This window comes from Protopterus annectens, chromosome 2.part1, assembly GCF_019279795.1.
Source record: "Protopterus annectens isolate FY-2018-M chromosome 2.part1, PAN1.0, whole genome shotgun sequence".
Lineage (NCBI taxonomy): Eukaryota > Metazoa > Chordata > Ceratodontiformes > Protopteridae > Protopterus > Protopterus annectens.
This window is the reverse complement of record NC_056729.1, coordinates 1676027071-1676042968: the sequence shown is the minus strand read 5'-3', so window position 1 is coordinate 1676042968 and position 15898 is coordinate 1676027071. Positions and strand designations below refer to the sequence as shown.

The 15898-nt window shown below is 44.7% G+C and overlaps 1 protein-coding gene across 7 annotated transcripts in view; it reads left to right on the top strand.

Moving 5' to 3' along the window:
- Window positions 1-15898, top strand: part of RERE (arginine-glutamic acid dipeptide repeats) — a 3515893-nt gene that overhangs the window by 2229805 nt on the left and 1270190 nt on the right. For all 7 annotated transcript variants that reach the window (XM_044063104.1, XM_044063103.1, XM_044063106.1 and 4 more), the window contains one exon: window positions 3567-3691. In XM_044063104.1, coding sequence (XP_043919039.1) covers window positions 3567-3691 — 125 coding nt within the window. The remainder of the gene's footprint in view (window positions 1-3566; window positions 3692-15898) is intronic.

Sequence of the window (15898 nt, the reverse complement as noted above, 5' to 3'; positions counted from 1 at the left end):
TAATTATTTTATTTATTTATTTATTTATATTTGTTGACCGGGAGTGTCCAACTGGACGTAGGTCCATTTTCAGCGGAGGCCCGGGGAGAAAAGCTCCACAGTTAAAATAAACAGACAGTAGTTGCATTGGATTACATAGCGATTAACAATTTGCATAGCAATTACTTACAACATATTTACAGATGAAGAACATAGTACATCCGTAGACATCTAGAATCTTTATCTGTGAAGTACATAACAGACATTAACAAATGTTACAAGAAGAAGTTCCTGCTGTATAATAAGTACTGGCTTATGAGTATCTGAGCTTGCTATAATCAAGGTAGTTAGTGGAGTGGAAAGAAAGGTTGTGTTTGGATGGGGTGGGTGATATTAGAATGGGAGATGCAAGGGCATAGCTAGCATGTATTTAGGTGCGCTTTTAGTAAAGTTTTGAAGTGGGTAAATGATGGTATGGAGGTATTTGTGGGTAGGAGGGAGTTCCATAATTTGGCTATGGTGCAAGAGAGTAGTGCTTCACCAGCAGAGTTATTGGCTTTAGTGATCTGCAAGTGATTTTTGTTGCTGGATCTTAGTGGTCTGGTGGTGCAATAGGGTTGGAGTAGATTCTGGAGGGATGGGACATTTAGTGGATGGTTTACTAGTTTGTGGGCGAGTGAGAGTTGATACCATTGAAGGAGGTGAGGGAGTTCAAGCCAGCCCAGTTCAGCAAGTGAGAGACAGTGGTGACTACGGTAGGATGTCCCTGTGGCGAATTTGGCGATTTTGTTGTAGCAGGTCTCTAGCTTGTTTATATCTCATTGCCTTAGGTTGGTATATATTGGAGAGGCATAAAGTAGGGTGGAGATAAGGTGGGAATTTGCTATTGAAATCTTTGCTGCTTTGGTGAGAAGTTGCTTATTTCTGTATAGCGCTCCGAGTTTTTTGTGGACTTTTTTTATGGTCATGGATATTTGAATGTCAAATTTTAGTTTGTCTATTTCTACTCCTTGCAATTTGGTGTGTTCAGTTGGGTGTATAGTGGTGTCTTTTGCTGTAATGTTAAAAGTGGGAGTTGTTTTGAGTATGTTTGGTGGGTTGGAAGATGAGTAGTTTAGTTTTGTTTGGGTTGAGTATTAATTGGACATCGGATAACCAAGTTTCAACAGAGGAAAAGGCTTCCTGTGTGACTTTTTGCAGTTTGGGTAGGGACTGGGCTGAGCAGATGATGGTTGAGTCATCTGCGTATTGTATGAGTGTGCCATGTTTGGTGGCAGAGGCTAGATTATTGGTGAAAACAGAGATGAGTAGGGAAGTAGGGAAAAATGATCAACACACACCGCAAAGGATTGATTGTGCAGAGTCACAGATTAACCATCACCCCCAACCCCCACCCTTCCTTCTCTTCCTCTTTCCCCCCAGGCATCTGTCAACCTTGCAGCTACGCCACAGTCTCAGGCAAATGGGTTCTGAGAATAATTAAGAAAGAATACACTTGGCAATCAATAGAAAATCCTCCCCTTTTTCTAGGGAATTCCCCAACAGCCAACCAGACCAGACAGAGTTGTTTTCTTCAGTGCTTCATCACGTGGTTAAAGCAAATGTCATAGGACTAGTGCCTACAGTACACAAAGGCAAAAGATTTTACTACAGAGACGTTTTGGTACCAAAAAAGGAATACTCCTGGAGATCTGCATTAGATTTGTTGTAAACATCTTCATAAACGTTCTGAAATTCAAAATGCTCACCATCCAGTTGAGTCCTAGCATTGCTTCTAGATTACTATTTCATGGTGAGTCTAGATCTCAAGGATACTCGTATTACTGTTGCTCCTAATTTCTAGAAATATTTAAGATTTGCTTATAATGGTTTACATTATCAGTTTTCTGCATTACCCTTTCAGCTGTCTGCTGCATATCAAGTGTACAAAGTGGCTGGCCCCAGTGGTTGTCTTTTGCAGAATCCAAGGCATCCACATTTTTTCTCATTTAGATGACTTGCTGATTTGTGCAGATTTGGGCCTAGATATGCACGAGTTGGAGGAAAATTTAAGAAGTACAGTTGAGACTTTCGAACCTTTTGTGCAGGCTTTTTGTACCCATGGAGTAAAAATGCACCAAGTAGTGAACTGCAGACTGCCCAGGACATTCTCCCTGTCACTGTGAGCATATTCTAGCCACATGGTCTGCATTTAACATAATTTCTATAATTTGTAGTACAGTGAAAATTATCCCTGGGACACCACTTCACATTGCTGTAGTGTTTACACCATAGATGCAGTTTGCCTGTGATCAAAGAAGATCTGAAAATACTTTTTATTAAAGGTTTTGTATAGTCTGCAGTTCTCCACACCATGGGCACAAAAAGGCTATACAAAATGTTCTGCGGTCTCAAACTGTACTTAATTTTCCTCCTACTGGTGTACATCCATGAGCTCTGTAAAAAGAAGTACTGTGACTTGTTTCCAGTGTAAGTTATTTCTCTGGATGCACGCTTTTTTCAAAAAATGTCACCTAGTGTGGCTTTAAGTGACTACTTCTCCTGCATGTATGTATATGAACCTGATATAAGCGGGTACTTGATCATTTTCACCAACTAAGAGAAGATTAGTCTTTTATAATGTTTTTCAGGGAATATGAGCCTTGGAAAGTGGGCACAGTTTCCCATATTACATTTGATACAAGTGTTGTTAAGGACAAGACAGACTGGAAAAAAGTTCTGTAATATTTTTTGTGAAGTTCTTTAATAATATTTACAATTTGCTTCAAAGAATGCAGCCACAACCTTTATTACATGTGATACAAGCAGGCTAATAAAGTGTGGTGATAGCCTAATAAAAGCATGCATTTTCAATAATCAAACTGTAAACCACTCTATTAAATGGACCTGAAGAACCTCATGGTGTGTTGTCCTTTTTTTGCTAAAAGTAAAAACCTTTTAACTCAGAATGAGGTTCTGCAGTCTGCTGAGCTGGTAAAGCTTCATGGGTATTTTAGGAATATTCCAACAAGGGACTAGCCTCTAACCTGTGGTACTGTCGTCTTGTTTTTTTTCCATCTCCCAGATTTTCCTCCAGTCAGCACCTCTGGACCCAACCACCATTGTCTGTAATGGTCTTTAAATAACTGACTTGTTGAATGTAATGTATTACAAGAACACTCGTCTATCTACCTACTTAACTGAACAAACCACTTGAAATTTCAACAAGGCATCTTTATTCCTGTCAACAGAGTTGACATTAGAGCGAGAGAATCTCCTGGATCTGCTAGCTTAAGTGCTTTTTATGAAGAGTAATCTTTTGTACTCTTTCTCGTTAGTTCTGTCCACGTCTGACTCAGGCTTTCTGAACTACCTTTGTCACCCATATAGAAATTGGTACAGTGCTGCCTGGGTTGCTGTATGTGACATGTGACTGAAGGAATGAAGTGTGTAGAAGTTTATGGTGTGAATGTTACCTGTTGTCTTTTTGTAAATTGTTAAAAATTGTTTGTATTATAGTCTTGGGTTTCATACATCATTTATTTTGTGATAATATCCTAAAATGCATGGAAACATATTAATCTCTGCTTGTTGACCCTTTATTTTAGGCAAAACTGCCAGAATTCCAGGCATTGCTGCCTACAGATTCTGAAGTAATAACAGAGCATGAAGAACTGGTGTGGATGCCTGGTATTAACGACTGTGACCTTCTGATGTATCTGAGGGCAGCCAGGTAAAGAAAGGCCAATATTCCCCTTGCTGCTGTTTCTAACTCTTATCTTGCACTTTATAATACCCTAAGTAGTCAATCAGCAGGATTTGTTGAGTTGCATTATTTAGAATGTCTCTCTCCTTTTCTGAACATCTAAACTGAAGTATATGATTATAGTTTTGTTTTAGATGAGTTCTTGTTAGAAGTGCTTACGACGAAAGTAAACATTTTGTGTGGTATAATGCTGCTCATTGTAAAGTAAATACATAAAGGAAAGTGGTATAACTTAACTAAGATACATTAATGTTAGTGTAAAAGTTGCAGATGATGTGCTGTATTCATGACATCAAGGATTTTGCCTCTGGTGACCTCTCGCACACCTGGCCGTTATACAAAAGTTAAATGCTTCTGCTAGGGTGCATTTGACGTCCTGCTCCTCTCTCAGTCATCTGGTATAAAGCGGCTGTCAGCATGCTCCTCTTCAGAACGTTACTGCTGCCTGTGTGACTGCCAGCGCCGGTCTTCGCATTGCCAGTAGAAGTTTCTTCATCCGACTTCAGATAAGTACGCCTTAGGGGTTTTCTATTTGTTACTTGCTACTGTTTTGGGTTACATGTCAGGTAGGAAGGGCAAGTGTAGGTGTGGAAGATAAATTCCACCTAAGGATTCTCATGAGCTCTGCCTGTTCTGCCTAGGCCATGAATACAACCATACCACCTGTCGTATTTGTCAATCCTTTGTCCCTAAGGCCCTCAGAAGCCGTCTCGCAGCCTTAAAATTATACCTTGAAAATCAGAGACTCGAACGTCAAGCTTCCAGGATGGACCCAATGTCAGAACGCTCGGCCAAGCCCCCAGTCAAGAAGGCCAAAAAGAGTAGGCCCGAACAGTCTGCTGCACCCTCCTCTCCAGCCGTTGCTCTCGTGGCCAGTGAAGGTCCGGAGTCCTCGGAGGAAATCTCTCCTTTGCCTGAGGTCATGTCCCGGAGGGAATCTCAGCCATCCGATTCGGTTGCTGAGGGGGAAACAAGGCTCATTATATCCAAAGGTCTGTGTGGCATCTCACAAATCGTAGTACATGAAGATGACTCCCCTTGTGAGAACCTCCCTTTTGGTGAGACCATCACTAAAATGCAAAATGTTTTCAAATGGGACAGCAAGTCTGGTCACTGAGACCCAAAAGAAATGCTATGAACTCCTACAAGTAGAGTCTCCCAGCCCTTTTGCTGTGCCCCCAGTACTCCATGCCTTTCTGGATGCCTTCTTGGCTGCTTCCAAAAATCCTGACTCTCAGCCCCCAGCACACAAGCGTGCAGACAGATCCTGTAAGGTGTCCAAGGAGGCAACCTTCCTGTTTAAAGCCCCTTTTGCAGACCCTGCAGTTATTTCTGTGACCACCGACAAAACCTCAAAGTTACTACCATCCTGTTCTCTACTACCCTTTGATAGAGAGCAAACATCTGGGAAAGAAAGCTTATACTTCTGCCAGCCTAACAGTAAGAACAATCGACTACCAGATGCACATGGCCAAGTGTTCCTTGGCTGTTTTGGAAGACATGGTCAAGCAACTGGAGGATCTCCCTGACTCTCCTGCTAAAGTCAAGATTTCCCCTCTCCTGAACTGCTGCACACAAGCAACCAGCACTCACATCAAGTGCAGCTACGACAATGTAGAAGCATCTGCAAGGGCTGCCGCCTCTGAATTTGTCTTCAAGAGGTACGCCTGGTTAAGATTGCAACCTCTCCCTGTTGACATAAAAGCCAAGCTGCTAGATGCAGCCCTGAATAACAAAAACCTGTTTGGGTCAGCTACTGCTGAACTCTTTAAGACCCTGCAGACCAAAGTCAAAGACCTGCAGGAATTTAGACATATCTTTGTCTCCCCAGTTCCACGCTTTCAGAGGAACTACCCAGCTAAAAACGTCTTTTGTTAGGTCCCTCAACCAAGAGAATGCAAATTAAGCCTAGAAACGACTACAGGAAGCAGCAGTCTTCCAGGTCTCTCTCCTCTACTCCACCCTCTAAACAGTCCTTTCAGGGAAAGTCTGGTAGTTTGTGACTACCAGGCCCTCCATCCAGACACTCTTCTTTCCATGCACTTCTCCCTTTCCGCTTGAAAGCAGGTTACCCAGGACTCCTGGGTCCTATCTGTCATAAAACGAGAATACTTCATGTCCTAGACTTGGAGAAAGGATATGACAAGGTCCCAAGAAATCTGATCTGGGCAGTACTGTGGTGGTTTGAAGTCCCAGAAACATTTGTAAAATCAGTGCAGGCTATGTACAAAGGACCCAGTGACTCGGGTATGGATGGTGTTCAGCCTCACAGAGGGGCTCCCAGTGGGTGTACATCAAGGTTCAGCACTGAGCATACTGCTGTTCATACTGGTGATGGACTACATTCGCAAACAGGCTGGGGACGGATCAACAAAGCTGATGTATGCAGACGATGTGGCAGTACAGGTGAACTCTGAGCTAGAACTTCAGCAAAGGATAGGAGAACGGAATGCAAATCTGAAGGCACATGGGATGAAACTAAGCACAGATAAGATGGTGTTAATGACAACAAATTGGGAAAACCAGAAGAAGCTGAGAATAGAGATAGAAGGGAATATAGTGGAACAAGTAAACAGCTTCAAGTATCTGGGAGGAGTAGTTGAGGAGAAGGGTAGTCTGAATGAAGAGGTCAAAACTGGCATAGAGTATCAGGTGTAGTCTATGACAGAAGAATGCCAAAGAAGCTGAAAAGTAAGGTTTACAAGACAGTGGTGTGACCAGTACTACTATATGGTGCAGAAACTTGGGTAGTAAAGACAGAACAGTTGAAGAAGCTAGAGGTGATGGAAATGAAGTGCCTGAGAAAGGCGATAGGATGCACACTGTGGGACAGACGAAGAAATGAGGACATAAGAGCAGAAGCCAAAGTAGCTCCAATTGCAGGGAAGATTAAAGAGAACAGATTACAGTGCTTTGGGCACATCAGTAGAAAAGCAGAAGACAATCTGGTGAGGAAGATATGGGACAGACAGGAAGAGATGGTAAGAGGAAGCGAGGACGACCTGCAAAGAGGTGGATGGATTGTGTGAAAGAAGATCTGCGACAGCCAGGCTTGAGTGTTGAAGAAGGCAGGAGTGTGGCACTGAATCGAGAGAGTTGGTGACAGTTAACACGATACCCCGACCCCATGTAGAAATATGGTAAAAAGGGGCCTGAAGATGACTTCATAACCTGGGAGACCAGACCCTCTCCCAAAGGCATCCTCCCCCTACCCAGAGACCAAATCCCATTTTCCTCCCAATCCTGCAGGAACTTCTGGCTCAAGGAACCATTCAAGAGGTCCCGCCCTCTTCAAGAGGGAAGGGATTTTACCCAAGAATTTTCCTGGCCCCCAGAAAGGGAGGTCCATGCAGGCTCATCCTGGACCTGTCCCACCTCAGCACCTTCCCCAGAGTCCCCTCCTTCAGGATGCTTTCTCTCCTTACCTTTCTTCCACTTATTTTGCCTCAGGCGTTTTTAGTGTCGTTGGACATAAAGGATGACTACCTGCACATTCCTATCCGTCCACTGTTCAAAAAGTTCAACTTCTCAGTAAATCTCAGATGTTCTTAGTGTTTCACTGTTGCAGTCATCACACTTGGGTAATCCTGCCAGGGGTAGCCATCAGTCGGCCAGAATACCAGAGGCTTAGTATTTCTGCGTCGGTTGCTGTTGCTTCAGGACTGATGTCAATTTGTCAGGGGTATAAAAACAGGCAGCCGACGCCATTATATCAGTCTTTCTTGCCAAGTAGCCCGAAGCAGAAGCAGTTCGCACGAGTGCAGGTTGGCTGCTACCTGAGTTTTTGTTTCCAATTTGAATCACCCTGAAGTCTTCTAAAGCTAAGTACCCCACTGGGGATCCTTTTTTCCTGCCCTAACCGATGTCAGAAAAAGGTGACAATTGTCTCACAGTGGAAAGCAAATACCACACAGAGATTTCCATTCTTACTGCGTCAGCTGTTTAGGCCCAGACCACGACATACCTCACTGTCAGTTTTGTGCTTTAAGCACCCGAACAATTCGTCTTCGGGCCCTTATTGTCGCTAAATACTTTCGCTCTCGATCTCCTTATTCTGAAATGGCTTTGGTAAGCCATCCATCTACTGATCTTCCAAACAAAGTAAGGATAAAGACAGAGACAGACCGCACAGGTCCAAAACTGCCGACAACACTTCCGTTAAGCTAGTCGCCAGTTCGCCGGCACACAGTGAGGTGCTTTTGCAGCCCCTGATGCCTGCTTCGATGGATTTGTAGGCCTCTACAGAGACCTGTTCGGAGTCCAGTATGCAGCGAGACTCATTTGGCTATGGAACCTGCAGATGTCTCTACCTTGGATGGGTTTTGGAGCCTCTGTGCAGCCACCGGCTTCTGAGGAAGATGTTCATCGTGTTTCACTGTTGCAGTCATTACTCTTGGGTTATCCTGCTGGCAGGCTACCCGCAGTCGGCCTGAATTCCAAAGTCTAGGTCCGGTGTCGGTTGCTGTCGCCTCTTCCCTGACGTCAGTGCGCCAGGGGTATAAAAGATGCAGCCGACACCATTTTCGTCAGCCTTTCCTGCCGCACGGTGCCCGAAGCAAAAGCAGTTCGCAATTGCCGGTCGACCGACTCCTGAGATTTTCACAGACGAATTTCAGATCCGAAGTCTTCATTAAAGCTAAGTACCCCGTTGGGGAAACTTTTCTCTTGCTCCAGATTGATGTCAGAATAAGTTAACAATTGTATTTCTTGTGGGAAGCAAATATCTCATAAGGATTTTCATTCTTACTGTATTCCTTGCCTAGGCCCTTATAGCTGGTCCTAATGCTATCTAACTGCCTCTTCCCTTCCTTAGCTTTGGGAATCTACCCAAATGTAATGACTGCAACCGTGAAACACTAAGAATATAGTACAGTTGTATGCACTTACCATAAATGTAGATGTTTGAGTGTATTCACTGTTGCAGTTCTGGTTACCCTCCCTCCAGCCCCCTGACTTCTATTGACTATACCTCTATTCTTGCTTGCTATGCTTAAAGCTTTCTGGTGCATTTGTTTTTTGTTGGAGGTGTAACCTTGTATATAATTGCTTCCCATTATGGGAGCACCTGCCATCTGGGGCAAGAAAAACTGATGTAATGACGTCGGCTGCATGCTTTTTATACCCCTGACTATCTGACGTCCTCTGCTTTAACACCAAATAAAGTATCATGGAAGATGAGACAGCAGCAGATGCGGGACCCAAGACTTTGATAATCAGGCCAACTGAGGGCGACCTGCAAGCAGGTAGCCCAAATGTAATGAGTGCAACAGTGAATACACTCGAACATCTACATTTATGGTAAGTGTACACAACTGTACTTTCTCTCTCTTCTAAGTATCAAGGTAATTCAACCTGTCCCAGAAGAGTAATGGGGACAAGGGTTTTACTCAAGACTTCTCCTGGTACCCAGAAAAGACAACTCCTGGCATCCTATCCTAAACACCTTTTTGGTAATCCCAAAATTCAAAATGCTAACTCTTCATCAGCTGCTTTCCATGCTAGGCAAAAATGCCTGGTTGGCAACATTGGATTTAAAGGAAGTTTACCTGCACATCCCAATAAGGGAATCTTGCAGAAAATACCTACGCTTCAGAGCCGGCTCCATGCACTATCAGTTCTCTGCACTGCCCTTTGGCTTATCTACTGCGCCCAGTGTGTTCACAAAGTGCCTAGCTCCAGTCATTGCATTCTGCAGGCAAGGAGATATTCAGATATACCCATACTTGGACGATTGTCTAATTCAGGCAGAAAGCCAGGAGATATCTGGCATTTGTAAAGAAACTGCTAACCTCACTGGGGTACACCATAAACAAAAAGAAATCGCACCTAGTACCCTGCCAACAAATTGTATTCCTGGGAGCAAGCTTGAATACTTCCCAGATGGCCTACCTCACGCCAGAGAAGCAAGTTTATTTGACAACCTACTTCAAACTACTGGCCAGAAAGACGCAGCTATCTGCAAGGAAAATACTGCAAGCCCTGGGGTTCATGACCTCCTGCATTCTACTAATTCCATATGCAAGACTGCATATGAGGAAACTACAATGGTATCTAATAAGCCTATGGTGTCAACATTCTCAGGACCGGGAATCCATGATTCCTTGTATATGACAAGAGTTCCTTTGGTGGGCAGAGGCCTGCCACCACAACAAGGGACTGCCATTCACTCCACCCCCTGCCACCCAAACCCTAACAATAGATGCATCAGACTAAGCATGGGGGGCTCACTTGGCAGGGCAGTAGGAACCCGAGTCAAATGCACCTGCATGTCAATCAAAAAGAAATGTTAGCTGTACAGAATTCCCTGACAGCCTTCAAGGACCACATTCTTTCAGGACAATTATTGGTAAGGACGGACAACACCACTGTTATGTGGTACATAAACAAGCAGGGGAGATCCCACTCATACCCTTTCTGCAGACTAGCCATGGCTCTGTGGAGCACAGCCTTGAGCTGTCAAGTGCACCTACAAGCTCAATTCCTGCCAGGGAAACTAAATTCACTGGCAGACGACTTGAGCAGAAATCTCATGGACACACACGAATGGAAACTGGAACCCAAAATATTCAACCTCTTGAACAAATGGGGGACTCCAGTGGTAGACCAGTTTGCCTCCCCTCCGAACTACCAATTGAACAAATTCTGCAACAGAACTCCCCACAGTCAAGCTTGGAAAGTGGTTGCCCTGTCCTTTACCTGAGAAAGCCCCTTGGTTTATGCCCTTCCCCCTCTGCCTCTCCTCTCGAAGGTTCTACTAAAGCTCAAACAGGACAAGCCAAGGACAATACTGATTGCATCAGACTGGCCACGCCAGCACTGGTACCCCCTCTTGCACATTCTGACACTGCTACAACCATGGCACCTGCCTCAAACCTTTTGTCCCAGCAGGTGGGCCAGATTCTGCATCCTCCGCTGCAAATCCTGAACCTTGCAATCTGGCTAATTCCATGAGTTTTCCTCTAGCATCCCTCAGTAAGCAGGTGCTGGATGTCATTCTGGAGGCAAGGAGGCCTAGTACCAGAAAATCCTATGCTGAAAAGTGGAAAATATACTGTTCCTGGAGCCAGGCTCAGGGGATGGGCACAACTATGCCCGGCTTACCTCATATTCTAGAGTACTTAACAGAAATGCTCCACAAGGGCCTATCCTTCTCGTCAATTAAGATTCATGCCTCTGTCTTTTCAGCACATTTATAATACTGAGCCCACCCCTCTTCTCTCACCCATTACTAAAACAATTCCTTAGAGGGGCCAAAATTTTAAGACCCCCCCCCCCCAGAGAGCTCCCACTCCAGCCTTTGACCTTAATTTTGTATTGGAAAAGCTCACCACCCCCCCCCCCCTTTGAGCCAGCTGCAACAGCAAAGTTGAAATTCCTTTCTTGGAAAACAGCCTTCCTTCTTGCCATCACTTCAGCAAGAAGAGTGTCTGAATTACAGGCCCTAATGGCAGTGGAACCCTTCATTATCTTCTGTACGGACAGGGTTTCCCTCGGGACTAATCCTTCCTTTATGCCCAAGGTGGTGTATAGTGTGGCCCTAAACTAGTCCATTTTTTTGTAAAAACAGCAAAAATAACTCTTGAGGTGAGGCTCCAGGCTTTAAAACATTTATTGCACAGAACACACAAGCGCTTTCACCAAACAGGCTTCTTCAGGTGTACTGTACACCTGAAGAAGCCTGTTTGGTGAAAGCGCTTGTGTGTTCTGTGCAATAAACGTTTTAAAGACTGGAGCCTCACCTCAGTTATTTTTGCTGTTTTTACAAGTTTGCCTTCTTTCCTGAGGTACCTTGTTACAGTTGGAACGTTTTTACTTCTTAGTCCATTTTTTTTGCCTACTTTTTCCCTAATCCACAAAACAAAGGGGAACTGATACTGCACTCTCTTGACATGCACAGACAACTTAGATTCTATTTGGACAGGACTAAGCCTCTCAGAAAATCTGACAAGCTGCTAGTTGGCTTTACTGCAGGGGCAGAGGGGAAGGCCATTTAAAGCAAACCATTTCCAAATGGATAGCCCATTGCATTAATTTCTGCTACAAGCACCATGGAAAACCTACCCCGCAGGGGATAAGATCACATTCCACCAGGGCTGCATCTACCTCTACCTCTATGGCATTTCTCGGAGGAGTCCCTACCAGGGACATCCTGGAAGCTGCTATCTGGAGCTCTGTACATACCTTCATCAAGCATTACCACCTGCCTATCTTTTCTAAATCCAGAGCTGGATTTGCCACAGCAGTCTTGCAGGGCTTAATAGCTAGCCCTAATGCTCTTTAACTACCTCCTCCCTTCCTTAGCTTTGGGAATCATCCCAAATGTGATGACTGCAACAGTGAAACACGAAGAACATAGTACTGTTGTGTACACTTACCATAAATGTAGGCGTTGGAATGTATTCACTGTTGCAGTCCTGGTTTCCCTCCCTCCAGCCCCCTGGTTTACGCTATCCTTTTTACCCATCCTTTTTATGGCCATCTTTTATGGCAGGGGTATTTACTTTTTACTGGAAGTGTTCCACACCGTGTAATAGCTTCCTATTTTGGGTGCTGCTGACATCTAGGGCAAGAAAAACTGATGTAATTGCGTCTGCTGTATGTTTTATACCCCTGACGACCTGACGTCATGGAAGAGGCAACAGCTTCCGACGCAGAAATCCCAAGACTCTGGTATTCAGGCCAGCTGAGGGCTATCTGCAGGCAGATAACCCAAGTGTGGTGACTGCAACAGTGTATACACTCGAACATCTACATTTAAGTGTACATAACTCTTCTTGCTTCCACCATAACCTAGCTCCCTATTTGGGGGGTCCTGACAGTTGGGGCAAGAAAAACTGATGTAATGGTGTCGGCTGCCTGATTTTATACCACTGACGACCTGACGTCAGTCCTGGAGCGACAGCAACCAACGCAGAAATACTAAGTGTCTGGTATTCGGGCCGAGTAAGGGCTACCCCTGACAGGATAACTCAAGTGTGATGACTGCAACAGTGAATACACTCTAACATCTACATTTATGGTAAGTGTACAGAACTGTACTTTCTGTTCCCATACCAGCTTGACACTGCAGTGCAGCATTACAGGATAAGAGTGCTGCACTCCTAAGTATGCCGTCCCTTGGGTTAGATGTTAAACTATGGCCCCATCTGCCTTAGATGTTCTTAGTGTTTCACTGTTGCAGTCATCACACTTGGGTTATCTGCCTGCAGGTAGCCCTCATTCGGCCTGAATACCAGAGTCTTGGGATTTCTGCGTCGATGCTGTCACCTCCTTCCATGACATCAGGGGTATAAAACATGCAGCCGACTCCATTATATCAGCTTTTCTTGCCGCGCGGGAGCCCGAAGCAGAAGCAGTTCGCAAGTGCTGGTCGGCTGCTACCTGAAATTTTCGTTTTTCGAGTTCAAACCCAAAGTCTTCTAAAGCCAAGTACCCTGTTGGGAATTCTTTTTTCTTGCTCCAACCAATGGCAGAAAAAGTTATAAAGGGTCTTGCCTGTGGAAGGCAAATACCTCACAGAGATTTTCATTCTTACTATGTCACCTTTTTAGGCCCAGACCACGACGTTCCTCGCGGTCTTTTTTGTGCCTTGTTTAACACCCGAACTATTCGTCATCAGGCTACCTTTGTTGCTAAATTCTTTAGCTCTTGATGTTGTTCGTGTTTCATTGTTGCAGTCATCACACTTGGGTTATCTGCCTACAGGTAGCCCGCAGTCGAATACCAGAGTCTTGGGATTTCTGCGTCTGGTGCTGTCGCCTCTTCCATTACATAAGGTCGTCAGGGGTTTAAAATATGCAGCCTACGCCATTACTTAAGTATTTCTTGCCGCACGGGAGCCTGAAGCAGAAGCAGTTAATAAGTGCCGGTCGGCCACAACCTGAAATTTTAATTTTTTGAGTTTCAAACCTGAAGTCTTCTAAAGCTAATTACCTCATTGGGAATCCTTTTTTCTTGCTCTAACCGATGTCAGAAAAAGTTAACAATTGTCTTGCCTGTGGAAAGCAAATACCTCACAAAGATTTCCATTCTTACTGCGTCACCTGTTTAGGACCAGACCACGACGTCCTTCGCTTTCGGTTTTGTGCCTTGTTCAACGCCCAAACTATTCATTGCTGGGCTATTGTCTCTAAATTCTTTCGATCTCATTCTCCGTATTCTGAAATGGCTTAGATACGCCATCCAACTAACGATCATCTGAAAAAGCGCAAGGATAGACAGACCGCATAGGTCTAAAACTGCCGACGATGCTTCCATTATGCTAGTCGCCAGTCTGCCGGTACACAGTGAGGCGCTTTTGCAGCCTCTATTACCCACTTGTACAGATTTGCAGGCCTCTACTGAGACCCATTCGGAGTCCGGCATGCCACAAGATGCTTCCTTGACTATGGAACCTGTGGATGTCTCTACCTTGGATGGGTCCGGAGCTGCTGTGCAGGCACCGGCTTCTGAGGGTGTATTCAGACCTCCTGATGTTTGTATTAAACCGACTACTTCATTAATGACTAAAACTACCGAATTACTCAGGCCCAGAGTTCGCACTACGCCTAGGAAACAGACGACCAAAGTGCATTATCAAGCTCCCATGCCACAGAAACAAATGCTTAGAATGGCTGAAGACCTTGTTACTTTAATTAGGGGAAGCTAGCCTTCCCCTTCTAAAAGACCAAGAATTGATTTGCCGTCTGATTATGACTCTGACCCCTGTCATTACCAGGACATACCCTTATCTACCTATGAGGATTCCATTCCCTCCACCTCCCCCCCAGAGGACTTTTCTTTTGGTGAAACCTCTCATACGAAAAGAGAGCGTTTCCGCTGGGAATGCCAGGACTACCCACAGTCCAAAACGAGACTGAGGGAATTTTTAAACTTGCCTCAGCATGGGCCTCTAGCTGTACCCCCTGTCCTGGATATTGCAGATGATGTCTTTATGGAATCCAGTCTTGCCCATGATACTTTACCACCAGCTCCTAGAACGGGTGACAAGGTACTACAGAGTACCTGACTCTCACAAATTTCTCTTTAAAAATCCCACTGCTGATCCAGAGACCAATTCCTAGGGACCTAAATGTATTAAGGCTACTACAGGCAAAAACCCTACCCCTTCAGACAGGGATTCTAGGGCTCTAGACAGATGGGTTAAGAAGGTATATACCTCTGCAACTCTTGCCATCAGGGCTTTAAATTGCCAGTTTCACATGTTGCAAGTACCAGCAGCATGTTATGGAACTAATTAAACAAAAAATGTTGTTGATTCCTAATTGTGCAGAAAATAGACTTACAACAGTTAATGCATTCTGCAAACCAAGTTGGTAAACATGTTTTGCAGTGTGGTTTTGATGCCCTAGAAGCATCTTGCAGGGCTGCTGTCACTGGGTCTGTTCTGAGAAGGCATACTTAGCTGAAGGAACAAATCTTGCCAGACCATGTCAAAGCAACATTACTAGATGCTCCATTAAACCAAGAATGTTTCTTTGGCTCAAAAGCAGAAGTTCTAAAAAAGATGGATGAAAAAGCTAAATCTATGCAAACTGTTAGATTTCTTGCAGGTACAACCATCTAGATTCAGTAGGCATTGCCCTTAAAAAAACTGGTCCTTTCCAGTCCCTCCCAGACCTTCTTAGTCCAAACCCAGGGGCAACAGACGATAGACTACAGTCTCAGGGTATGCACAGATCTAAGCAATGAAGTGCTCCCTCCTCAAAAACAGGGAGTGGTAAGCCATCCCCTTATGGAAAAAGTTCCCAATGACATCCTTCATCCTTCCCAGCCATGCCCAAGTACTTGCACCCCTAGGAGAAAAACTCGCCCTGCATGCAAAAAACTGGGAGTATATTACCCAGGACCGATGGGTCTTAAACATTGTATCCCAGGGATACAGGTTCTGCTTCCACTCACTGCCAATCCCAAGTGGATTGCCAGACCTTCCTCCAAACCAGTGGGTAGAGGCCCAAAAGCAAATACTTTCTCTTCTCAGTATCAGGGCTATTCAACCTGTTCCCACAGAGCAAAGGACACAGGGTTTCTACTCCAGACTGTTCCTGGTGCCAAGAAAAGAGAACTCTTGGCTCCCTATTCTGGATCTGTCAACTCTCAGCACCTTCCTGGTGGTACCAAAATTCAAAATGCTTACTCTCCAGCAGCTGCTTCCTATGCTAGCCAAGGATTCCT